Here is a 27,157-nt window from a genome sequence, read left to right on the forward strand (position 1 = left end):
CCTGGAGTGTTGTTTTATTGTGTGGTGTAAGCCTAGCCGGCTAGCAGTTTGTGTTTTGGTTTGTATGTGTAGTCCATTGTATTCTGCTGTGTTTGGTTTTGGTACAGCCGAGTGGACTGTTAGTTTTACATATAACTGCGTGGTTGTGTTTTATCAGCCGAGTAGGCTGCATATAAACTGTGTGGTTGTTTGTAGATTCCAGCCGCCTGTGGCTGAGGTATATTGTGCATGTAGAAATGATTCAGATTGTCAGCCGTACAGGGGAGGTGCTGCCGAAATTTCTTCTGACAGGGACTCCCCCGGGGCGTGACATATAAATTCAATAACAACTTTTGTATTAACGCCCTAGTTACTTTCTGAGTTATCAAAGACTGTAAGAGGTTTCTCCACCTTTAACGAAAGAGAATTTTAGTGCACTTTCAACTACCTTTGATTAATAACCTCCTCGGTTGTAACAAAGTAATTTGTAATGTAAATTGTTTATGCTTAACTATTTTGTATCCTTGCTAAGTTCAAACAAGAGAAAATTCTAATTTTGGTTTCAGGGCTATCCCCCAACACATAGACACAACCCCTCTTTAGCTGACTTAACGCGGATCAACAGGTAATGTCCTGAATTGATTGTTAAACTATATTAATCGATTAAAAAAAATTGATTTGTATTGTTGCTCTATTGCATATGAAAATAATGTTTGATGACATGGATGTAATTAGCAGAACTAGATGAACACATAGGATCAAGTTCTATGTCATTCCGAGCTCTCTAGGTCTATCAACCAGTTTCGTCCAAAACCTATTGATAGACTTGAAGAACTCGAAATGACATGCAACTAGGTTTCTTGTGTTTATCTAGTTCTCCTGATTATTTTTATACCCTCAAACATTATTTTCATATGTCATATTGAGATCAACAAGTTTTTAAATATGAAATAAAATTTTTATACATATTTATGTTTATAAAATCATTACTCTCAATATAGTATGTCAAATTGATATTTGAATGTATGAATATAATCAGGAGAACTAGATAAACATATAGAACCTGATTCTATATCATGATGAGTTCTCTAGGTTCATCAGCTGATTTTGGGCCGGTTTCGACCAAAATCGACTAATGGACCTAGAGAGCTCAGAATGATATGAAACCAAGTCCTTTGTGTTTATCTAGTTCTCTTAATTATATTTTGTTAGTGCAATTTCCCTAGGTCAAGGTTGACCAGTTTGACTAAGCTTGAGTTGACTTAAGATTGAGTTTTGATGTTTGAGTTTTGATATTTAACGATATATGGAAATTGCAAGTGTAATTGTCCATTTGGGGAGATTGGTCAAGGTTGACCAGTTTAATATGAAAAAAAGTCAAGTAGGTTAGAGTTAACCGGATACTTGACTGGGAAGTCCTAACTGGAGGTTAAGTAAGGGCAAGTTCAACGGGAAGGTTGACAGAAGAAGAAAATCAAAGTGGATCAATGTTGACAGGACACTTGGTGTGAAAGTCCTGGTGAGTGAAGCCAGACAGTTGAAAATCTCTAGTGAGTGAAGCTAGGTAGATGAAAATCTTGGTTAGTGAAGCCAGGTGAAAAGTCCTAGTGAGTGAAGCTAAGTAGATGAAAAATTCTAGTGAGTGAAGCCAAGTGAAAAGTCTTAATGAGTGAAGCTATGCAGATGGAAAATCCTAGTGAGTGAAGCCAGGTAAAAAGCTCTAGTGAGTGAATAGATGGAAAATCCTGGTAAGTGAAGCCAGGTGAAAAACCCTAGTGAGTGAAGTTAGACAGATGGAAATCCTAATGAGTGAAGGTAGGTAATGAAAAGTCCTGGTGAGTGAAGCCAGGTGAAAAGCCCTAGTGAGTGAAGCTAAGCAATGAGTAAGTCTTGGTGAGTGAAGCCAGCCAGTTGAAAATCCAAGTGGGCCAAAGGTTGACTGGACACCCGATGATTGGAAGTCCAAGTGAGTCAAGGCTGACTGGATACTTGGCATAAGATGGTAAGTCCAAGTGGGTCAAGGTTGACCGAACACTTGGCATGAGGAAAAAAGTCCAAGTGGGTCAAAGGAATGACCGAACACTTGGTGGAGAAGTCCCAGTAGGTTAATGTTAACAAGATGCTAGGCAATGAGGAGTCCCAACAGGTCACAATTGATCGGATGTTAGGTAGAGGAGCCCTAGACTTAGGTTTGGAAGTTAGAGTTTAGTAATTGATTAGGCTAATTGATTATCATAGCTTAAGTGATTACCCTAATCGCTTAAGCGGTTGATCGTAGAAACAGAATGGAACTAAATAGATTGGGTTAATCGATTCAACAAGCCTTAATCGATTAGGTTAATCGATTAAGGCAGATTCTATGAGGAAACAGAATGTTTGGTAAGCGATTAAGCAGGGAGGCTTAATCACTTACGAGGTTTCTCACGATCGAATAGAAGGTTCTTAATCGATTCGACTAATCGATTAAGAACGCTTAAGCGCTTAGAGTAATCTCTTAAAGTTGAAAATATAGTCCTTCTAATTAGGCTAGAGAGGCATAAGTGATTAAGGAGATTTTTAATCAATTAAGATACCAACGGTAACTCTAGAAAAAGATTTTTCATGCACTGTTTCAAAAACTCTTCACTCCATCTTCTCCACCAGTTCTTGAAAGCTTAGGGTGAGGTGTTGCTGCCTTTCTGAAGCTTACAAGAGGCATTCACAAGTAATAAGGGATCAAGCAAGAAGATTTTTCATTTGTATTTGTGTATTTACTTTTTGTTTTGAGTTGTATTCCTTGTTCTTGAGTTGTAGAGGTTTCTCTACCTCTGAATTATTTCGAGAAGGAGTGTATTTCATAGTGGATATGTGAGAGAGGGTCAGATCCTTAGATTAGTCACCACCTCTTGAGGTGGATATCAAGTAAATCCTTATATTAGCATTGGGGAGCTTTGCTTCAAGTTTATTCGCTGTAACAACATCTACGAAGTGAGTAAGCGAGCGAGACGAGCTATTCACCCCCTTTAGCTCCGAAGTATCCCAACAAGTGGTATCAGAGCGAAGCTGTTCTTCACTGGACTCATCGCTGAAAGGGCAAAGAGCTAGAGGAAGAAGAAGAAGAAGAAGTTGAAACCCTAATTTCAACAAAGTCAAAGACTTTGTCAAAATGCTCAACTTCAAAATGGATTTTAAAGATGAACTCGAATATGACACAAGGATACCTCCACCATTCACATCTACAAGCTTTGATTCTTAGAAATCAAGAATAAAAAACTTCTTCATGATGGAGATAGAGTAATGATTTGCTCTAATGGAGGGATTTGAGGCTCCAATGGATAGCAAAGGTAAAATCATCAAGAAAAGCAAATAGAGCGAAGAACAAATCAAAAGAAGCGAGTTCAATGACAAAGTGACCAAATTATTGGTCAATCTGCAACATTTTGATTCAAATTGGAGACTATCAAGATGCCAAGGAGCTTTCGAGCAAGTTGGCAAGAATCCATGAAGAACCCTCCACTACACCAAATCAAGAAGAATCCAAAGAGGACAACTCATTGGATTAAGCGGAAGATGAAGAGGGTTCGGAGGTTGAGAGGTGCTCAACATCCAATGAGAAGATTGAAGAATGTTTTATCCTCAAGAGAGCACAAGGACAAAGGCAAAAGGGCATACTCTTTGTTTCACTCGGATAAGGAGGATGAAGAAATTAAAGAGGCCTCCACCTCAAGGGTTGAGGGAGAGCGTCATTCATTGACATCAGAGCAAGAAGAGACTTCTACTTCCTGGTCAAATGGAGAGGAAGATGATGCTACATCCACAAGTTAAGCAAAATTAAATGGAGGATCAAGTGACATCCCTACATGTGAAGGTATAAAAATTTTAAATTATAATAATAAAAATCACATTTTATGCTTTGAGTGTAGGGAAAGAGGACACTACAAAAGTAAGTGTCCAAAGTTGACCAAGGAAAGGGGTCAAGTGGCACTAAAGGCTAAGGAGAAGTCAAGGAAGGTTGGCCCCATGATAAGGAAGGGCAAGGAACACATTGTGTGTTTTTTGTACAAACAAAATAGATATTATTAGAGCCAATGCCTGAAGGGAAAAAATCCGACCAAAGTCAAAGGAGGAAGTTCAAATCAAGGGGGAGCTCTCAAGAGCAAATCCAAGGTATCATTTGTTGAAGCTACTCCTTTAAATTATGATAAAAAGCATGTTAGATCATATTTATATCATTTTAATATCATTTATCATGAAAATAGGAAGCGTGATAGGGTTAAAGAAAAATATGCATCATATCATGCTAGAACAACTCTTCCTAAGGATAGGAAGGTTGAAAATGGGTCAGGCAATAACTCTAAGAATTTTAGGTATATACCTAAAAAGAAAAATGTCCAAGGGAATCAAGAAAAATCTAAATCTAAGGATTTAAGAATGGAAAACCAAGCCTTGAGGTAAAGGCTTGATAAATTAGAAAAGACCTAAAAATAATGAAAAATATCTTTAAGGAGTAAAATGAGCATGACCTAGGTTTAGGAAAGCAAGAGTCATCCAAAAGCCATAGAGATTTGGGATACAAAGAAAGATATCCCTTCTTATCATAGAGTTCCATATAGTTATGGAACTAACCCTAGGTTTAGGAGTCAAATTAAGATGACAAGGGAGGTCATCCCTAGAGTTATCCTTGAAAAGACAGTGTGACTAAGACTTCAAAGAAGACTAACAAAGTCACTAAGAAGGTCACAAGGAAAGTTATTCCTAGAGTTGACCGTGAGGAGTCAAGTATGATCAAAGCTTCTAAGAAGTCTAGAAAGGTCATTAAGAAGGTATTAAGGGAAGTCATCCTTAGTGAATACCTAAAATACCCAAGGAGAACCAATCAATTTTGGATTCCTAGGAGTGTGTTCTCTACACCCTAGATGAGTTTAGAGAGTGTCAACTCTAATTGTAAGGGTAGTTAACCCAACCTTAGTGAAGTTGACACTTGGAGGTGTTTTTATGGTTTTGTTAACCTTTGAAAATGTAGGTTTGAATGTTTACTCTTTGGAAGAGTAAAGTGCGTCAAAATTTGAAGATTTGAGCCTAATTAAATTGACATAATAAGGATAAAAGCAAAAGAATTCCAAGTTGGGAGTTTGACATTATCTTGGGTGATGAGGGCAACCTAGGATTAGGTTTAACTTAGCAAAAATAGATTAAGGACAAAACTAAGATGAAAATCTAGGTATTTTCTTTATAATAAATTGTCATGATTATTTACTTATCATATGTCGTGACATCATAAATTTGCATTCATAATTATTATGAAAAATAAAAATACCATGTCATGTCATACATACATCATGTAGCTATAGCAGATTTTGTTTTGAAAATACTCATTTTGATATATGTCATAATACATCATGTATTATTTTAATTCCTTGTAATTAAGGATAATGACATTAATCAACAAGTGACATCCTAGGTCGATGATCAATTTTAAAATGCCTAGATAGAAATGCATGATCCCTTAGAATAGGGCAAAACCAATATCTACATCTCACAAGGACTATAAGTTGGCTTCTATGTGTTTTAGTACACATTATATATAAGTGAGATGTTAGGAAGATGAACGTAACTCAAGATGTTGATTTAGTGCATCTTTTTGAGTTTTGATTTCATCCAAACATATATATTATATGTTATTCAATCATTGGGAAAGCTAATGTACAAGTCATGTGCATTTAGCCTAAGGAACATAGTTGGAAATTGATTATAAAAATCATTTTAAAATACTTTTGAAAAACCTTGGTGAAGGCTATCTTTTCATAGGAATTACCATTGTATAGTTAAGCACAAATTTGGAAGAAACATTAAATTTTTTAAAAGTTTCCAACTTTGTGTTAATTTTTAAAAATATGATGTATTTTCTTATAAAATTATTTTTTTTATAATAGTATATGATATAAATAATGTCTGCATGAATTTTCATAATTTTTAAAATTTTATAGAATTATTGGGGTATTTATGAAATTCAGACAGAATTGATTTCAAAAATTCAAAAATTGTAATCGATTAGGGCAATCGATTACAACACCTTAATCGATTAGGTTAATCGATTAAGGTGAATTCCCGTGAGCACAGTGGCTCACAGAATCGATCAACATGATCGATTAAGGGTCTTAATCAATTAACACTCGATAATCGATTAAATCCCAACTTTAATTGATTAAGGCTAGTTTTAAGCGATTAAGAGATTTTCCTAATCGCTTGAGGCCCTGATTTCAACTTAAATAAGTTTATTTAAGTTGATTAAGTAATATTTAGTTGTGTTAACCATTTCCAATCCTAAGAAGTGCTTAAATAAGCATTTAAGGGTAGTTTTCTTGTTACAACAAGAAAGGTTTGGTTAAAAGAAAATTAAGTTAGATTTTAGGATGAGATTTAGTTTCAAGGTTGAATTTTGAACCTCAAAACTTCAAATTTTAGATTTTCTAAAAGTTTAGAAATTCCAAGTCATTTTTGGTGTAATGACGAAAGTTTTGGAGCATATTTTGAGGGTGAGCTACTCCTTAAAGACATGACTTAGATTCTTTCTTTCAACTAAATAATTGAAGGTTGGAAACCATCATTGTTATGAATGCTCTAGGATGAGCATATGATTAATGCTCAAGGGTGAGCATTGAGCACAATGAAGGATATGAGAATTTCATTATGGTATTGTGAACAACAAGTGAGGTTGTGAACAACATGAGATAACTCTTAAGGAGAAGAGTTTTTTTATGTGTGCCAAAGGGGGAGAATGTAGGGTTTAAATTAGCAAATTCTCTATATTCACAGGGGGAGATTGTGAAACCCTTATGTTAAGGGAGAGAATAAAGGAAACCCTCATTCATTCTTTGACATAAAGAAGAAGTTGAGGTTATGAGATGAGCCTAACTTAAACGTATTATCAAACATCAAAAAGGAAAAAAATTGTTGGTGCAATTTTCCTAGGTCAAGATTGACCAGTTTGACTAAGCTTGAGTTGGCTCAAGCTTGAGTCTTAATATTTGAGTTTTGATGTTTTACAATATATGGAGATTGCAGGTGTAATTTTCTGTTTAGAGATATTGGTCAAGGTTGACCAGTTTGATGTGAAGAAGAGTCAAGTAGATCAAAGTTGATCGGATACTTGACTGGGAAGTCCTAACTAGAGTTTAGGCAAGGGCAAGACCAACTGAAAGGTTGACAGAAGAAGAAAATCTAAGTGGGTCAATGTTGACCGAACACTTAGTGTGAAAGTCCTGATGAGTGAAGCCAGACAATTGAAAAAATTCTAGTGAGTGAAACTAGGCAAATGAAAATCCTAGTAAGTGAAAACAGGTGAAAAGCCCTAGTGAGTGAAGCTAGGCAGATAAAAAATCCTGGTGAGTGAAGCCAGGTGAAAAACCCTAGTGAGTGAAGCTAGCCAGATGGAAATCCTAGTGAGTGAAGCTAGATAATGAAAAGTCTTGATGAGTGAAGCCAGGTGAAAAGCCCTAGTGAGTGAAGCTAGACAGTGAGAAAGTCTTGGTGAGTGAAGCCAGCTAGTTAAAAAATCCAGGTGGGTCAAAGATTGATCGAACACTTGGTGATTGAAAGTCTAAGTGGGTCAAGGTTAACCGGACACTTGTCATGAGATGGTAAATCTAAGTGGATCAAGGTTGACTGGATACTTGACACGAGGAGAAAAGTTTAAGTGGGTCAAAGGATTGACCAGACACTTGGTGGAGAAGTCCTAGTAGGTTAAGGTTGACCAGATGCTAGGCAATGAGGAGTCCCAACATGTCACAGTTGACCGAATATTAAGTAAAGGATAACTTAGGTTTGGAAGTTAGGGTTTAGTAATCGATTACCATAGCTTAAGCGATTACCCTAATAGCTTAAGTCATTTGATCACAGAAACAGAATGAAGCTGAATCGATTAGGATAATCGATTCAACAAGTCTTAATCAATTAGACCAATCAATTAAGGCTGATTCTGTGAGGAAACAAAATGTTTGGTAAGCTGTTAAGCAAGAAGGCTTAATCGCTTACAGGGTTTCTCGCGATCGAATAGAAATGTTCTTAATCGATTCGTCTAATCGATTAATAACACTTAATCGATTAGAGTAATTGCTTAAGGTTGAAAATATAACCGTTTTGAGCAGGTTGCAGAGGCATAAGCGATTAATGAGATTCTTAATTGATTAAGGTGCCAATGGTAACCCTAGAAAAGGGTTTTTCATGCACTATTTCAAAAACTCTTCACTCCATCTTCTCCGCCAATTCTTGAAAGCTTCAGGCTGAGGTATTGTTGCATTTCCGAAGCTTATAAGAGGCATTCACAAGCAATAAGGGATCAAGCAAGAAGGCTTTTCATTTGTATTTGTGTATTTACTTCTTGTTTCGAGTTGTATTCCTTATTCTTGAGTTGTAAGATTTCTCCACCTCCGAATTGTTTCGAGAATGAGTGTATTTCATAGTGGATGTGTGAGAGAGGACCAAATTCTTGGATTAGTCATCTCATTTTGAGGTAGATACCAAGTAAATCCTTGTGTTAGCATTATGACTTTACTTTAAGTTTATCTGCTGCAACAACATCTACGAAGTGAGCAAGCAAGCGAGATGAGCTATTCACCCCCCTCTAGTTCCAAAGTGTTCCAACATATCCATACCATCAAATATCAATTTGACACACTATATTGAAAGTAGTGTTTTTTTTTAATACAAATCGATTTGATTTGTGTTCAAAAAATTATTGCTCGGTGTATTTCAATAATGTTTGAAGGTATAAATATAATTAGGAGAACTAGACGAATATATAGAACTTAGTTTCATGTCCTACCCAACACTCTAGGTCTATTAGTTGATTTTGGTCAAAATCAGGTCAAAATTGACTAAGGGACCTAGAGAGAGCTCAAAATAATATGGAATGAAGTTCTATTTTTCATCTAGTCCTCGTTATTATATCTACACCTTCAAACATCAATTTACCATAATATATTGAGAGCAATGATTTTTTTTTTAACTCATTTTTGATCGAGTTAAATTCTACTAATCAATTGCTACAATGTAGTAATTAATTGATAGAATGTTACATGACCACATAAGCATTCTCAATCGATTGATAGTTCTTCTCCTCAATTCTAAACAAGTCCTTCTTCAATAGTTCTTCATGATTCTTTCCATTTCTCAACTTAAAATTATTACACTATTCACTATACACTGTCTGTGTAGGAGGAGGATCTTGTTTGAACCATTTTGAAACAATGCTATCAATCTTTGCCCCCAAATGTTTGAACTCCTCATTCTGTGACTTGTGGATTTCAAAACTCTTGGATGGTTGAATTGTATTTTGTTTGATAGACTCTTTTGTATATATGGCTTGTACTTCTTAAATTTCTGAAGGAGATTCCATCCAACTTTTGTTCGACCATTCATGGAGGTTCAACACCACTTGATCAATTAACATATATGCTTCATCTATACTCTTGTCCATAAAAGAACCTCCAACTGATGAATCTAACAAACACTTATCTAAGAAAGAAATTTTCCTATAGAATATGTGCAGAGTCAGCCATTTTTCCAAACCATGATGAGGGCATTGTCTTTGTAGACTCTTGAATCTATTTCATGCTTCAAATAATGATTCTCCATATGCCTGAGCAAAATTTGTGATGCAATTCCTCATATAAATCATTCTACTTGGAGAAAAAAATGATTCAGAAATTGCTTCTCCAATTGTTCCCAACTTGTGATGCTTTGAGGACAGAGAGAATATAACCAAGTCCTTGCTTTATCCTTGATGCTAAAATATTTAGGGTTTAAGTTGGATTATAATATTAAAAAAAATTAAATAAATATATATATATCCTGCGGATCCTCCCTTGCCGAACAGTCCACGATTTCTTTTTTTTTTTTTAATTTTTGATCGAACGACTGGATTAAATCATGCTCCTCGACTCTATTTTTTATTTTTTTTATTTTTTTAAATTTAAAATTTCTTAAAACATTCTAAATTCATATATTATACCCTATAAACACCTAAAATTATTTATTTTGAACACTATAACCCAAGAGAAGTCTGAACCCTAGAAGAAAATCTTATTAACTTAAGATACATATAATATACATTTTGAACATCTAAAATTTTTAATCTTGAACATTGTAACTCAAAAGGAAGTATAAACCCTAGAGAAAAAATATTATTAACTCAAATCTGTTATAACCAAATTTCTAAATCCTAAAATTTTAAATCATAAATATATATAATATACTTCTAAATTAAAAAAAAAAAAGTACTAAATGAGTCTAAACGCAATTCCTTCCGAGCACTAGACCTTTCACCAACGAATACTTGAATCACACCCCAAATTCAATCAGGATCAATGGTATATATATATATATATATATATATAAAAGAGTAAAATTAATCTATGGGATAAAGTTTGGATTGAAATGGACTTAGTGAAGTCCATCAATGACTTAGATGCTTTTTAAAATTTTAAAAATGACAAAATCAGGATAATACATACAAACTGTTAATACTATCCTAAAGTAAATCAGAGAATATAGGTACAGTATGATACTATATAAAAGTTAAAATGGTTGAATTTTTAAACTTTTTATTTTAAAACTGATAATTCCGGATATCATTGATTTTTTTAAAACAAAATCACAGAAATAGTAATATTTTGAAGAAATCAATATCAAAATGGTGATGTTTTGACCAAAATAGCAGCACCAAAATATTTTTTTTTAAAAAAATTGATTTTTTTGAATTTGATTTATGTTTTATCTTATAAGTAGCTATCAAAAAGATAAAAATAATACATATATATTGTTTACTTTTATTAACGTTCCTAGTTGACCCATCGGGATCAGATTTGGATGTTGTTGTAATCTTCACTTAATTTTATAATTTTTTATTTTTAATTTTTTATTAAAACTCTAAATTAAAATAATATAGATAAATTTAGATGATTACGATATAATTTTTTTTTTAAAAAAAAATGAACTTTTTAGGTCATCAAAATATAGTGGTGGTGTTTCTTAGGCATTACTCTTAAAAGTATATCTTATATTATGAAATGAAAATTGATATCAACATTAATATCCCGCTAACAATAATTAAGATTTAATTCTCAATTTAAATAAAGAACTCATTTTTAATTTAGTTTAGAACTGAAAAGACGTATTTTAGGAATTAGATGCATCGTTGATAAAAATTAAAGTACGGTGCACTTTTGAAAAATCCAGAAAACTAAGTACGCACATTAGTAAAATGACACTTTTTTTTTATGTAAAATAGATAATACAACCGAAGCTATTGAAATTCAACTATACTTATAAAACACCAAACAACTAAAAAACATGAGTTTTGAAAAAAATGATAAATGATTTTTTTTTTATTAATGATGGATTTGAATTTATAGATGCCTTAAGTAGACAATTGAGTCCATTCAGGCTTTTAAGACATTTTAAATAGTTTTAACATGATCATTTAAGACATTTTAAATAGTTTTAACATGATCATGTGATGATTGTAATTAATTTTAATCAAAACTACTCAATAAAGTCCCCAAATGAAAATGTGACTTACAACTAAGGGATATTGGATTTCTAGACTATCTACTGCTAGTATTTCATAATTTACCTTCGTGGCTCCGTGAGACCGAACCGATCACCCCAGGCTCAATATTACTTAATCATTTTTCATTTTTTCAAAGGATAAAAACTAAATTTTGAGCAACTAGTCCTCAAACTACTAATTACTTTCAAAATCACTAAAATCCACTCAAAATAATCATATAATATTTTTAGATAAAATTACAAATAAAGTTTTTGACTAAATGTATACGTAGAGATGCAATTCTATTCAAGAGTCTATTAGACTTCATCTATCCTTTTAAAATATCAAAACAATTATAAAAATAATCATATAATTTTTTTTTATCAAAATTATTAGATAACTAATTAATTTTAGTCAAAATTGTTAAATGTTTTAGGAGGAATAGTAGGCCAAGAGAGAAAAGTAGGGCAAGAGGTGGAGGAAAATAGAGGAACGGAAAAGGAGGAAAAAGGCTCAAAAAGAGGCGTGAATAAAATTTTAGTTAAATCTAATAAACTAATTCAATTTAAAAATCCGGTTCTATTATTTTGATAGTTAATTTTTTTTCTAAAAAATATTATTTTTTTATTAGTTCGATTTTGATTTTTAATTTTCTTATTGGAATAAATCAAAATACACAAAACTGAAAATTTTCCCGTTTAAAAAAAATTCTAATTTTGATTAAATCTATCATTAGTAAAAAATCAGTTAATTTTATTTTTATTAAATTAATTATTTTTTATTAATTAAAAAAAATAAATTATTTAATTTTTAATTAATTCAATTTGATTTTAATTGAATAGTGACCCTCAGCGAGGTACACTGACAACATATTTAGGAGTTGTCTTGACAAATGTGCAACTTGGACAAATTAATTAGGACGGTTAAGGGTTTAAGGTTTAATCGATTATATTTTTTTTAAACTGATTTTGAATTTCAATTAGTTTAGAGGACATTTAGAAATAAAAACGAAATGTAAATTAGAAATAAAAAATAAAAATCGATCAGAAAAAAAAGGATCGGAGTAATAAAAAAAAACTCTGTTCTTTTAGTCCCATCCAAAGGACAAAACGAGAAGAATATATGAAAATAAAATTTATTCTTTAGTTTACTTGAGCCACTGGCTATAAGCCGGAAGCTTTGGGTTAAATTACCCCTGAAACAAACTAACTTGAAGCTCAACAATAGCCTTTTACAAAATTTACCTTAAAATTATTTAAAACACTACAGCCCAGCCCAGCTCAGCCCAGTATGGAGAAGCCCATGCCATGTCTATTTTACAGCGTCGTTGAGTACTTGAGTACATCACATCGTCTTTTGGATCCGCCCCTTTCCTTGGTGACTCGTGGGGGCAAGGCAAGTGACGGCGGTGTTCTTCAGGGAAATCTGGCAAATATATTGTTGGCAAGACGTGGATCCGTGAGTTTCATTTTCATTCTTTCTTTTTTATTTGGTTTTCGTAGATCCTTTTTGTGCTTTTAAAATTTTGGTTAATTTTTGTTGTAGCCTTCTCTACTTGTCATAGGAATAAGTGAGTAGGGATTGTGATACAAATGGATTACCAGATGTTATTTGTTCTCGATCAATACTACGGGTGTGGTTAGGACGATGAAATCTATCTGATCTAAGTTAGGGTTTATTTTGCTAGTGTCAATCCCACGCTAATCTGAGATTTTTACAGAGGTGTTTGTAGACGCCCTCTTGATAAAATTATGCGAAATGAAAAATTATGAGAATAGAGGGAAGAAAAATATATGACCCTCAGCTCTTTAAAATCTACTAATTCGTCCCAATGTGACAAAAGCACATTATTCCCATGTCGAAATTTGGTCTGACCTTAAATTAGTAAAAAAAAAAAATAAATCAAATTAACGCTAATCACCATGACTACCCAATGGGTTTGTTTGAAAACCAACCTGACTTCAATTCAATTCCAAAATCGAATTTGTTGGTTTGGTTTGACTTATTACATCGTCTAAAATTTTACAATTAATTTAAGATGCAAAAAAAATTAAATACAATAAAACTTGATATATCAGATCTATAAAATATTAATTTAAAATAGAAATTATGGTATAAGGAAACCAATAATGACTGCAAAGTATTAGAAGTTATATAATGCCCTCTGCTCTGTTTCCACATGGCCACAATATGTTTTGGGTGTTTTGAAAAGGGCATTCATGTATTGAACAACAAAAGGGGTATGTTGCCTTGTGGACGGTGCTTTAATTGGTTAATAAAAATTTGGTGGTTGAGTTATACTCTACACACTGATGGATGATTTTATTATCCAGTTCTTTGCATATAATTTCAATAGTGACCTTATTACATATGCCTTCTTCCAGTGTTTCATCATTCACAATTAATCAGGATTTATTGAATACATTGAAATAAGATATACTGAATTGGTAAATCTAAATTTCTTTTATTTCAACAAAGTAATTGCAAGGTTCCTAGAAAAAGATTAATAGAAAACTTGAAAGCCATATGAGACCTATGTTAATAAACATAACCCGTGGAAATTTTGAGCCCATTCATGAATTCACTCCAATTTGTCCTTCATCAAAAGGATGAATTTCCATTTCATCTTATTTTATAAATAAAAGATGAGTGATTGCAATCTGCAAGATGGAAGATTTTAATTGCTGGAGCACTTCTGGCAACCAGAAAATTTCATTTTAAACCTTTTCTTTTTGGATGCCGAAACCATATGTTATTTGAAACTCATCATAGGAGCCATGAAAAATTAATTTTTATGCATTGAATTCCACTTAAGTGTATGGATTTCTTTTGGTTTTGGATTTCACATTGGATTGTGTTTGGTAGATTTTTTTACAGCCCCATCTATCCCTCTCCACCTAAGTCTAATTTACTCAACTCTAATTATAGAACCTACTGGTTTTTGTTGAACATGCACATAAATCTAAGCTTATTTCTCTTATTTTATCATCTATTGAACATAATACTACTAGGTTTTCTTACTTTATTTTATTTAACAACCATACACATCCATCTTAACGTTGTCATCTCTACTTCATTAACATTTTAATCAATTTGTTTAATCACAATCTTATCAAAACTTATTTTATCAACAAGTCTCTAGAAGTTTCTCTCAGTTTAACCACCTTGCTTATCGTATTAATAACATATTCAATAAAATTTATTAGTTCAATAATTGATCAAAGATATTCAAAGCTTCTTACAAGGATTTCTAAGTTGTCCTATTAAACTAATCCCCTCTTATGTTTTGTTTAAATGAGATTTCATGTGTTTAGCGTTTAATTTACAGTGCTTCAAACCTTTAGTTTATAAAGTTCCTCTCCAAATTTTTTGTTTCAAATTTATTCCATTTCAACTCTCATTAACTAGAGCTATAGAGCAAATTTCTGCTTATGTGCTTTATCTGTGTATCATTGGAATTTTTAAAAATGATGAATCAAATGGTTTCTGAAATCTTGTGATATCATGCTATGCAGAGTTTTACAAGGCATTTTTAGGCAATAGGCAATCGACCCACTCCCTAATACATATCTATTCACTCCCTACTGATACAAAAATTTATGACTTGACATATATATCCAACAAAGTATATTAATCAACTAAAACATGTTCAGGGGTATACTGATAAAGAAGCTCAATACATACAGTTCATTGTTCCACATTAAAATATCTAACACAACTAAACCCTTATGTACATAACATGATAATGTAATTAGTAAACACAGTATCCGCAAACATCTTTCCAATTTTCTCTCCTCGATACAAAAATTCGCCCAAAATCCTCTATTAATAGTATTATACCCTTTTTTGATAATTTTATTAATAAAAAATCTTATAATATCAAATACATCAATACCTTTAAGTTGATTGTAATAAGTTTACCCAAATATTTTAACAATTTATTTTTAAAATAAAACCTAATAAGCTCCTAAAACAATTTATAAACTGTACAAGTTATAAGTTGTTTTTATAAGTTTAGCCAAACTGTCAGTCGGTAATGTCAGATTTTGTAATTAGCAAATTTTAAAAACACTTTATAATCCAATTTCAGCCATGGTCTGCCCTAAAGCGGACAAAATAAACGAGGCGCTGACGGAGATGGCGGAGCAGCAGATGAGACTGAGCATGGGCATACTCATCGACATCGTCGACGACGAGTGGATGCGTGACACCCTCCCCGACGACGGTGATGCTTCCTTCCCCACACCTCGCTCCTCATCTCGCCTCTTCTCGCTTTGTTCTTCTCGCGTCCTCCGGTTTTCTTCATGTTTGTTTTGTACATTTCAGATATCCCTCTGCCTTCTGTAATGGCTGACAAGGCAGATGATGCCGAGGACTCGCGTAAGCAAACCCTAACAATATGTTTTTTCTTCGGCACCAGATTGGATTCATATAGTTGCTTCATCTCCCCCCTCCCCCAAAATTAGTTTTTTTTTTAATGATTTCCGTACTTGATGATAGTATGACTATTTTACAACTGACATCCCGAAATAGACTCCAGAAAACATGTTAGATACATGGAATTTTTCATTTACCAAACAGGGAATGGGTTGCTTGATGTGCACTTTTCTCTCCAAATTTACCGCGAACAAGGGGAAGACAGTCTACCTGGATGAATTGGGCGAAGCCCCTGGATTAACAAAAAAGAGAAGAAAAAAGAGAGAGAGAGGAGATAGATGGATGTCCAGGCACATCTTGCATTGTAAACAGCAAACAAAGTAGAGGTGGATATGTACCTAAATATCTAGTTATTATAACAGGAATCAAGAAAGTGTACACATCTTGGGTTGATGGTTATCATACCATATCTCATTTTAGATGGTCTATATTCTCAGTTTTCAGAAAATGTACATTCTGATTAAACTGTTATTCAGATTACAATGTTATCATTATTTTCCAAATGTCAAGGTATCAGGATTGTTATTTTTGGAGTTTGAAAATCTCTGCCTGAAAATTTGCTTCCTGGTCAGAATTTCCTACATGTGCCCATTCTATAAGAAACTTATCAAATAGGTATATTCTTCCGGTTAGTGTTTGATACTCTAGTATTTGTTGGTTTTATACACAAGTTGCTTGTAGGCCATATGACCATGTACCCTTTTAAAACTTTTGTGCCACTTACCAAAGTAGTGTATGGCAGTTTCAAGCGGTAGGTGGTTGACCCACTACTTGGCGCTTATGTGATAGGTAGGGACCTAGGTCGTCGGTATCAAATTGATATTAAAAGAAAGACTAAGATTAATGTATAGATATAAATTATATTCTTAAACAACACAAATAATCAAGTTATTATTGATGAATAAACACTAAACACATAACTACAATAAAATATTTTATATTTTACATTTCAGCCAAAAAAACATAAATCAACATTAAAATTTGAAATCATGATCCATCGTCACAAATACAAGTGGTATGAAAACACCTAACTTATAATTAGTGTCATACTAGATTATCAAAATAAAGGTAATATAAATAATGTCAAATGTTAACTTAGGTTTTTTTCCTTACACTTGCTTAGTCACCTAGGAGGAAAACACAAAAAAGCAAGTGAAATGATAAGATTGCTAAGACAAGGAGAAAGAGTATGAGTACTTGTCTTTTTGCTCCTCCTTTGTCCCATATATATAGGCCATCAAACCTGCCTTCATTTAATCTTCATTTTGTTTTCGTAGTGCTAATTTAGTTAATTGTTTCCTGTTGCTAATGATGACCGGATCTCTTTTCCACAATGGTAGCTCCAGTCAACTGAATATGCCATCAGTTGCAAAAAATTTTAGATTAGAAAGCATTATAATAGAATAACACTTTCCATTGGCTTATCAATCAACTTAATTTGCCATTTTACAACAGAATGAGGTCTTGTTTTGTCTAGTTCCATGGATAATCCTTTATACAAATACACTCAACTCTCAACTTCACCTGAAGATATGCCAAGAGGATCCCCTTAAGGATTTCATGTGCTAAGATGCCTTGCTTCTATCTCTTCTATGCCAAAGACCTTGTCTCCAAGACTTCAATCTGTCAAGCATCTAGTTATCCATCACTTGCCAAAATTTTCATTATTGCACTTGTAATATCTATGTCAAGTAATCAATACTTGCACATTTGACACATCATATCAATAATCATAATATAATTTAACTTAAACTGCTGCTCAAATATCAAACCGTTAAGTTACACTTTGGTTACATTACTATTTCTTCCCCTTTGACATATCAAAAAGCTATTAAATTTTACAACATTTCTTAGAAATGTTTTAATTTTATTAATGAAAGATTCAACTTTTCTCCCTCAAAAGATAATAATTGAGTTTAATACTAATTCGTGAAGGAGATTGTGCAATCACGCTCGTACTCCTTTAGATTTTGGTGCTTCGACAGAGGGTTCAAGTTAGGTTTTACCTATGTACTTGATATGTGTGTTTGAGTGTGCAAGGGCTTAAAGGAACAAAAATGGAACTTAGATAGCTCATGGTTTGATGAGGTCGAATGTATGGATGTTAACATGGTGTGCAAGGTAGCATGCTTAGTGGCTTACAGGTCCAATGAGATTAGAGAAGGATGTTATGAGACATCTGTGGAAACCCAAGAAAAGGAGCATTGAGATTGTGTTGGAGTAACTCTGGAGTGAAGACTTAGCGTGACTGGGTTTGTAGCTCAATGGTTCGAGGTCCATAGGTGATTAGAAAGGGTTGCATGAGACAAACCAAGGTATCATACGATAAGGAGCATTGAGGTAACAAGGACAATAGTTGTTGGAGGTGAACTACATTGGCAAAGAGACATGATGAATGGCATGTGGAAGGGTCACGAGATCGGTGCATCCGAGAGACGTATGACTTAATGTGAGATGGTCAAAGGTGAAGTCAAGCTACAAATGGTAACTTTTTGGTGAGCTGTGAGTGTTGAGTGACATGTATGCATGAGGATGAGAGTAAAACTCAATGTAAGCGAACTTGACCTTAGAGGTAGACATAGTCAGGTTTTCAGTTGATTGGTGATGAATAATAGTCAGCTGGATGGAAAATCTAATACCCTAAGTTGATTTTGGGTTTGAGGTTTGATCAATCGACTGGTGTGGAGTTCAATAAAGCAAGTAGTCAAGTGATAAACTAAAATTCTAAAGTTGCAGTAAATTAGGGTTTGTGGTTTGGTATAGTCAACTAATATGGAATCAAGTTGCATTTAATTCGGTCCAAGGAGCCAACGAGCACAATGTTTTTATTTGTGGCATAGTTGAATGCGGACTTGACTAATGGCGAGCAGTCCACTGATGCTAAGTGACTAGTCGACTAATTGGTGACATGGTGAGTAAAAAGGAGTCGTTGCTATGTTATATTAACCGAATCAAATGAGCAATCGATTGATGGTGCAGACTAGTCGAGTAATAGATGGCAAACAACAATTGACATTGGAGGATTGAAAGATATAAAAGGAGATGCCGGTGGAACTTGAAGGCTTATGAAAATAAGATTGGTAAAGTCTAATTGGAATTTCTCCCTTATACCATGGTTTAAATTTTGAACCATATCAGAGTTTTGATTTATAATCGGAACAATACGATTTTAGTACTATATTGTGCCGATATAGTTTCAGTATTTTTTAAATATAAAATATACAACAACAACCAAGCCTTTTCCTACTAGGTGGGGTCGGCTGTATGAATCCTTTTACGCCATTGAGCTCTATCTCCTATTATATCATCATCTATATTTAAATAAATTTTATCTTATTTTATTGTTGCTAACCAAGTCTTTTTTGGTCTTCCTCTTCCTCGTTTAATATGCATGTTTATCATAGTTTCACATCGCCTAACTGGAGCATTTATTGGTCGTCTAAGTACATGTCCGTACCATCTTAAACGTGTCTCTCGGAGTTTTTCCTCAATAGATGCAACTCCGACTTTCTCTCTAATGCTTTCATTTCTTATTTTGTCCATCTTTGTATGTCCACACATCTACCTTAACATCCTCATCTCTGCAACTCTCATCTTCTGCTCATGTGCTCGAGTCATAGCCCAACATTCAGCTCCATATAACATAGCAGGTCTAACTGCAGTTTTATAGAACTTACGTTTAAGTTTAAGAGGTACTTTACGGTCACATAAAACACTCGACGCTCCCCTCCATTTCACCTATCCTGCTTGTATTCTATGTAAGACATCTCTCTCAATCCCTCCATCATTTTGTAAAAATGATCCTAAATATTTAAATCTCTCGGTTCCAGGCAACTCGTCCTCTCTTATCTTAACAATTGTTTCATTACTTCTAATATTGCTAAACTTAAATTCTATATATTTATCTTTATTAAGTCTAAAACCTTCTTTTATTTTTCCTCAAGATTTAAATTTGACATTTACTTCTTAACGTGTCTTATCTACTAAAATAATATCATCTGTAAACAACACGCACTATGGTAATGTGTCTTGAATGTGTCTATAGAGTTCTATGATTAGTGTAAAAAGATAGGGACTTAGAGTCGATCCTTGATTAACCCTATCTTTATAGGAAATGCTTTAGTTAACTCATCTAGAGTCTTTACTCTTATTGTTACATCCTCATATACTTAATTAGTTCAATATACATTATGCTAACACCTCTCTTTTTAAATATCTCCATATAATTTCTTTTGGGACTCTATTATATGTTTTTTCTAAGTCAATGAATACTATGTAGATCTTGTTTTGCCCGATATTTTCAATTAATTGTCTAAGAAGATGTATAGTTTCTATTGTCGACCTTCCAGGCATGAACGTAAATTGATTTTATAACCGTGGTCTCCTTCCTTAATCTTTTTCCCAAAGTTTCATAGTATGACTCATTAGTTTAATACCCCTATAGTTTGCACAATTTTGTACGTCTCCCTTATTTTTATATAAGGGAACTAGAGTACTTATCCTCCATTGATCAGACATTTTTTTCGTTTTCAATATCATGTTAAATAATTTTGTAAGACATTCAATACCTTGTTTCCCTAAGCACTTCCATACCTCTGTCGGAATATCATCCGGTCCAACGGTTTTTCCATTGTGCATCTCATTTAAAGTTTGTTTTACTTCTGAAGTTTGAATTCTACGATAAAAATTAAAATTTCAATGCTCATTTGACCTAATTAAATTACCAAAGTTAAGTTGGTCTCCTAAACCTTCATTGAAAAGTTGATGAAAATACTCTTCCACCGCTCTTTTATTTCTCCATCGCTTACTAATACCCTATTACATTCATCTTTAATACATTTTATTTGGCTAAGATCTCTTGTTTTTCTTTCTCTTACTTTAGCTATTCTATAAATGTCTCTGTCCCCTTCTTTTGTATCCAATTTTTGATATAACCGCTCAAAAGTGTCATTTTTTGCTTCACTCACTATTTTCTTAGCGTTTTTCTTGACTATTGTATATTTTTTTAAGTTTTCCTCGTTCTTACAAATATATAATTCCTTATAAGCTATTCGTTTTTCCTTCACTTTCTCTTGTACTTTCTCATTCCACCACCAAGATTCTTTACTTAGCGGTGCATGCCCCTTTGACTCACCGAGGACACTCTTAGCTACTATTTTCAACTTTGATACCATCTTATCCCATGTTGTATTAGAGTCATCGTATATTTCACCTAATGCTTGTACTTCTACCTTCTCCTTAAATATATGTTGCTTCCCATCCTTTAACTTCCACCACTTAATTCTAGGAATTGTATATATTTTCTTTCTATTAATACTATGTTTGAGGCGTATATCCAACACTACTACCCTATGTTGGGTAGTTAAGTTTTCTCCAGGGATGACTTTGCAATCTTTACAAATCTTTCTATCCTTCTTCCTAACCATAAGAAAGTCATTTTGCGATTTATTATTCCCACTTTTGAATGTGACTAAGTGTTCTTCTCTTTTCTTAAAAAACGTATTAGCTAATATAAGGTCATATGCTATCGCAAAATCTAATATAGTTTTCCCTTCCTCATTCCTCGTTCCAAACCCATAACTCCCATGTACTCTCTCATATTCCTCATTTTTCACTCCGACATGCCCATTTAGATCACCTCCTATTAAAATCCTTCTATTTGGTGGAATATTTTGTAATATTTCATCTAAGTCCTCCCAAAACCTTGATTTGGTAGCTTCATCTAATCATACTTGTGGTGCATATACGCTAATTATGTTCATAGTTTCTTTCGCCACTATTATCTGAAGGGCTATAATTCTATCCCCTTTTCTAACTACTCCTATAACTTCATTTTTTAACAAACTATCTACAATAATACCTACTCCATTTTTTGCTTTACTCTTTCCAGTGTACCATAACTTAAAACCCGAGTTCTCTATCATCTTTGCCTTCTCACCTGTCCATTTTGTCTCTTGTACACACAAAATATTAATTTTTCTCCTAATCATCATATCTACTACCTCCATTGATTTACCAGTGAGAGTTCCTATGTTTCATGTTCCAAATCTTAGATTATTAGTTTTCCTATCATATTTGTTTTTATCTAACCTACGGTGTGAGAACTCTTGCCTATTTAACACTACACCCAAGTTCTCATGGAGATGTAGCGGTCCTTGCTGAGACGTTACAGTCGGACCCTGTAACGGGAACTCTTGCATATTTATCACTACACCCAAGTTCTGGAGATGTAGCGGTCCTTGCCGAGATGTTACAATCGGACCCTGCAACGCGTTCCTTCCGGGGAACAACCTAGCATTAGCACAATAGTTTAATGGATTCATTCATGAAATATTTGCCATAGTTTGACGCTGGCTGGCAACCTAACGCAACCCTCCTCCTTTATCCGGGCTTGGGACCGGCCATGACCGGTCATCATGGGCGGAGTTTTTAAATATAAAATATATTAATTCAAAATAAAAAAAATAATCTAAATATAAAAAAAATAATATAAAAAATTTAAATAAAATATTTTTTAGAAATAAAAAAGTATATGAGATCACGAAGCCTCCATATGGTAAATAAATAAATAATTTATTATATATATTTTAAATTAAAACAAATAATATATGTATATATTAAATTAATGAGATAGTTTATTAGAGTTTGATTAAGTTTATTTTATACTTAGGAGTTGATTGAAATTATTAATTTAAGTTTAGTTATTAACCTAAGTTTTCTTCTACACCCCACCCGCTCATCTATGGTGTCCCCGTCACAACCCACGAAGGTTGCAACGGCCTTCGCGAGCCTATGGAGGTCACCACAAGATCACGGTGCCTCCATGATCGTGCGGGGTGGCCCACGATGTCAGTGTCGCATGGGTGCAAGAGTAGGGCGGCGGGCAAAACGACAAATTTAACTTGTTTTGCCCAACGTGAAACAAAATTTTAAACCATGTCTTATACTAAAGGTTTTCTTGTAAACCAATTTTGTTGTACTTATAAAAGGTTTCTCCACTTCTACAAGAGTTCCAAGAAGGAGAAAAATAGTGGGCATCAGAGCTATCCACTGACATATCATATGTCGTGGAATACGAATTCGAGATTGTTGAACCACGTAAATATGCATGTTTGCAATTGTGTAAGTGTTTCTTGTTTATGTTTATTCTGTTGTGCTAATTGTGTTTGAGACCTTGCTTTATAAAATTGCACTTGCAAGTTGTTGATTGCTATTCACTCTCCCCCCTTTAGCTGGTCCCATTGGTCTTAACAGAGATAGCATACGATATCATTGAAAGTTTGTTGACATTTGAATGGAGGATCAAAACTTGTAAAACACATTCAAGAACATGCTCCTGCATATTCTTTGCAGTCATTAAACATCATTCCAATTTTGGCTTTGGTTAGCTTATCTTAGTCTTCTGTTGAGTTGTTGATCGTTTGAACTGCCTATTACAATTTGTATAATACCGTTTTTCCTAACTGTACGACATTGTAATTCGAATTGGAAACTAGGATTCAGTGTTCTTAAATTTAAATTCCTTTCTGGTGCTCAGAATCTACGAGAAATCAAGCCCATTCAACAATCTAGAAATGGTAGCATGGAATAATTAGTTTTTATTGACCTTCAAAATGTACTTATGCTAATATCTGATGTCAATTGACTTTGCTGTGTCCTCGTGTTGATTTTCTCCTTTAAATTCCAGATCAGGAAAGTCAGCAAGCTGAAAAAGATGAGTGGCGTGATCTTGCCTTAGAGAATCTTCAAGCATGACGAAACTCCAAGCTGATGAGATTTACCTTGAATATCCATTACTTGTTTTCTGCATTTGTGGGGCTCAAGAGAAGCAGTGGGTGCTAACTGAATCATACTGTTCTTTGGTAGTTTCTGAAGCCTTCTTGCAATGTTTTAGACTACAGTATTTGTTAATCTATGGAACTTGGTGCTGGACTTTGTATCTTGTCTAGTTATAATTTCCAAAGGCTTGCTAGTTGAACCCCCCACACAGTTGCATCATCCAGCTTCTATGGTGAGAATTGGGGGTTTGTTATCTGGAGTATCAAGTGATGAGATGCTACGGATCTTGTTTTTGCTTTATAGTCCAAGAGATGTTAATGGATTTGTTAAGGTTTGCCCCTACTAGATGATAATATCTTCCATTCGAAGATTAGAGCAAAGCTTGAATGGTTCTTCCATTGGCTTGGGATTATCTCAGTTGTTGCCCCTGCTTGTTCGAGGGGGATGGGTTCGAGGCTGGGATGGTAAAAGAGTATCATCAATTTAGGTTAGGTCTATTAGATTGGCTCGTCTCGTTAAATAATTTATTAGTAAGTTGAATTGAAATTTTATTAATTCATTTTAAAGTGGGTTCAAATGGACGGACTCGCTTGGGCTCGTAGCTTGCACAGGTTGATCAGTGGTGGGCTCTATTGGCATGTGGGTTGACAAAACAAAATTTTTTAAAATTTAAAATTAAAGTAAAAATTTTAATGTGTGCGGGAGCTTGACCTATTCAATCCATAATTTAAATTTAGAAGTTTCAATATTTTTTTAATATATTTTATTTTTATTTTTTAACGGACTCATGGGCTAACCTGTTTAACTTGTAATCCACTTTAGGTTGGATTGAGAATTTTTCAATCCCCTAGTATGGCGGATCAGCTCACCTCGCCCTAGCATATCATGGATTTTTGATGGGTCAGCTCGTCCCATCATATGGCAGGTGTTTGATGAGTTGATTCGTCCTATCACGGGTTGACCCATATCATAACATTGTAAAAGAGATATTTGTTTAGTTGCAATGACCTTTTTTTATATATATTTTTTCTCTTCCCCTAATTTTGCCTTTGAGGCCTTTTTTTTATCCGATCCAACTAATTCTGGAGATAGATGACCCAGTCTCACAAACCCACTATCATGTAAATTCGAGAAGTAGAGGTGGATCTTAGTATGACACCTTGGCGTCACGAGTAGCTCGCACTATGTGAGTATTCAAAAATGTCCAACGTGAAATTCGAACCTTTGTATATAGGAATCATCCTCACATCTTACCATTGCTCACCCTGGGGCCTAAAGGGAGCATCCAAAGTTTGAGATTGTCCAAAAAGATTTGAGAATGCTTAAAAGGCACACCTCTTTCCAGTTTTACCCTCTGCTAAAGTTGATTTTTCCTTCTCTTTTACATGCAACAACTTTCTTCTCTTCTCTTTCCCCTTAAATTAAGTTAAACTTTTTGCTCTTTTTTATATACATGCAACAATCATTGTGATGCTGATTTTTTAAAAACATCACCACAACTTAATTACACCAACATTGTTGTGGTACTGGTTTTTAAAAACTAGTACCACAGCGGTGCTTGTGTGTTAAGCTATGGTGTTGATTTTTTTTAAAAATAAAAAATAAAAAATGACATATTTAGACTTCGGGGCGCTACAGAAATCTACAAGAGTTGGAATATGTTCAATCAGAGCTCTCTTAAAAAATGATTAACCAGGCTGGGTAACGTCGAGTCTGGGATGATCGGCCCGGCCCCACGGAAGTTTTTCACCGGCCACTAGGGTAAATCGAGAAGTGCTCGCAGCGGGCAGCCCAGGAGCCCATCATTTTTTAGTTGCGTGCCCCATTTGGAGGAAAAATTCCTGTAAATTCGCTATAGCTGGGACTCGAACCGCAAGTGCCTGGGTGACAACTTGGATACCCTGCCGCTGCACTATAGCCTCGGGGGCTTCAATCAGAGCTCTCTAGATCCATCAATGAGTTGTGACTGAAATTCATTGATGGACCTAAGAATTTAGATTTTGAAAAGTTGACATGTAATGGAAGAGAGCACTGCAATGAAGATATTTATGGTGTTTATTCCTAGTTTTGACATCTCTACTTTGAAAACCTTCTGATATCTCTGGACATATATAGACTCCGAGGCACTTTAGAAACTTGTACACTTGGAATGGATTTGATTAGAGTTCTCTATGTTTATTAATAGATTTTGAGCGAAATCCATTATCTAAACGAGCTTCGATTCGAACCAATGATCACTTCATTTTGATATCCAAGTCAAAAGTTATGATATATTTTTTTATTGTTCATTTTCTAAACCCCCCCCCCCCCCCCTCCCTTTTCTTTTTTATTTTTGCTCTTGTGAGTTCTAGTAAAAAAATAATGCAATTAGTACTATAACATTATCATCTTCAATCAAAACTAGCACATATGTTCATAGGACTCATTTATTTTTGAAAATGTCAAAGTCCACTTAATCTCAACACTCTATGACTATCAGCGAGTTTTTGTCAAAACTCACTGGTAATCTTAGCCATCTCATAATAAGTTTAAGTCAAAACCAATGCATTCTTTGTAGCCTTTTGAGTCTTATGATGCCCTTAAACCTAAATTCGTAAGTCAAGATTATTTTTTTTGTAGGTTTTTGAAATCTACACAACCTTAGTAATTTTGACATAAACTCACTGAAGGGGCATATACTCATCATATTCACTCCAAGACACCACCATTTGGCTTCCTTGCAGCCACACCATGCCTAATATTTCAGCATTTGGACACTATGCGAGCATTAAAGAATTTTGATTGAAGCTCACTAATGACCCTAACCATATCAAAGTCGAATCAAATCATGACTAGTGCATTCCTTACAGCCTCTTGGGTCTGCCCATGCCTTTAAATCTAAATTCCACAGCCTAGATTATATCCTGTGGGTTTCTAAAATTACACAATTTTGAGTACTTTTGGCATAGTCTCATTAAGGGACCTAGGTCCATCATATCTACTCTAAGACACCACCTAAATTTGAGATTCCTTACAAGCTACCCTAAATTTGAACTTCCTTTCTTATCCTTATTTGGGGTTCCTTCCCCTTGAATATTGACTTCGATAATATCCTTGTTGGTTGTATGAGAAACACATTATGTGCTGATTGCCTTTTCATACTAAAGCTTTGTTTATTTGAAGGTGTGGACTAAGGAAGGAAATAAATTTAAGAAGGAAAAAAAAATCCCTGTAGGAAGGGAAGAGAAATGGAAAAAAAAAAAGAAAAGCGAAGGGAAAAGTGTTGGCGTAGCGGGGCCGACAAAAGGGAGGGGTGAATTGCCTAAAAAAACGCCTTTCTCGATCCTTTGATTAGTAGCATAATTACAATAACAGTAATAAAACTGAACTAAATAACTTTAAATAAAGACGTAAGAAGGCCAAAAATTAACTTGGTTACAACCTAGATGCTTG

At 34.1% G+C, this 27,157-nt stretch overlaps 1 protein-coding gene and 1 non-coding gene across 3 annotated transcripts; both read left to right on the forward strand.

Moving 5' to 3' along the window:
- Positions 1-9,524: 9,524 nt before the first annotated feature.
- Positions 9,525-9,630, forward strand: LOC122044599. Its single transcript, XR_006129631.1, has one exon. It is a non-coding gene; the product is annotated as a small nucleolar RNA R71 (small nucleolar RNA).
- Positions 9,631-12,842: 3,212 nt separating this feature from the next.
- On the forward strand, positions 12,843-23,931 carry LOC122041939 (anaphase-promoting complex subunit 13-like). Of its 2 annotated transcripts, none has more exons than XM_042601831.1 (4): positions 12,843-12,967; positions 15,600-15,734; positions 15,836-15,889; positions 23,634-23,931. In XM_042601831.1, exons 2-4 carry the CDS (start codon positions 15,602-15,604, stop codon positions 23,699-23,701), a joined length of 255 nt encoding a protein of 84 aa, XP_042457765.1. In that variant the 5' UTR covers positions 12,843-12,967; positions 15,600-15,601; the 3' UTR covers positions 23,702-23,931. The 2 variants fall into 2 exon arrangements, with proteins under 2 accessions (XP_042457765.1, XP_042457764.1); XM_042601830.1 differs by lacking the exon at positions 23,634-23,931 and adding an exon at positions 16,091-16,449.
- Positions 23,932-27,157: the final 3,226 nt, after the last annotated feature.

This window comes from Zingiber officinale, chromosome 2A (assembly GCF_018446385.1).
Source record: "Zingiber officinale cultivar Zhangliang chromosome 2A, Zo_v1.1, whole genome shotgun sequence".
NCBI lineage: Eukaryota > Viridiplantae > Streptophyta > Magnoliopsida > Zingiberales > Zingiberaceae > Zingiber > Zingiber officinale.

Excerpts from the sequence above, each read along its gene's own strand:
- LOC122041939 (XM_042601830.1), top strand. The coding sequence starts at position 15,602 with ATGGTCTGCCCTAAAGCGGACAAAATAAACGAGGCGCTGACGGAGATG. Across the intron at positions 15,735-15,835 it reads TGACACCCTCCCCGACGACG|ATATCCCTCTGCCTTCTGTA; the intron begins GTGATGCTTCCT and ends TGTACATTTCAG. Across the intron at positions 15,890-16,090 it reads AGATGATGCCGAGGACTCGC|GGAATGGGTTGCTTGATGTG; the intron begins GTAAGCAAACCC and ends TTTACCAAACAG.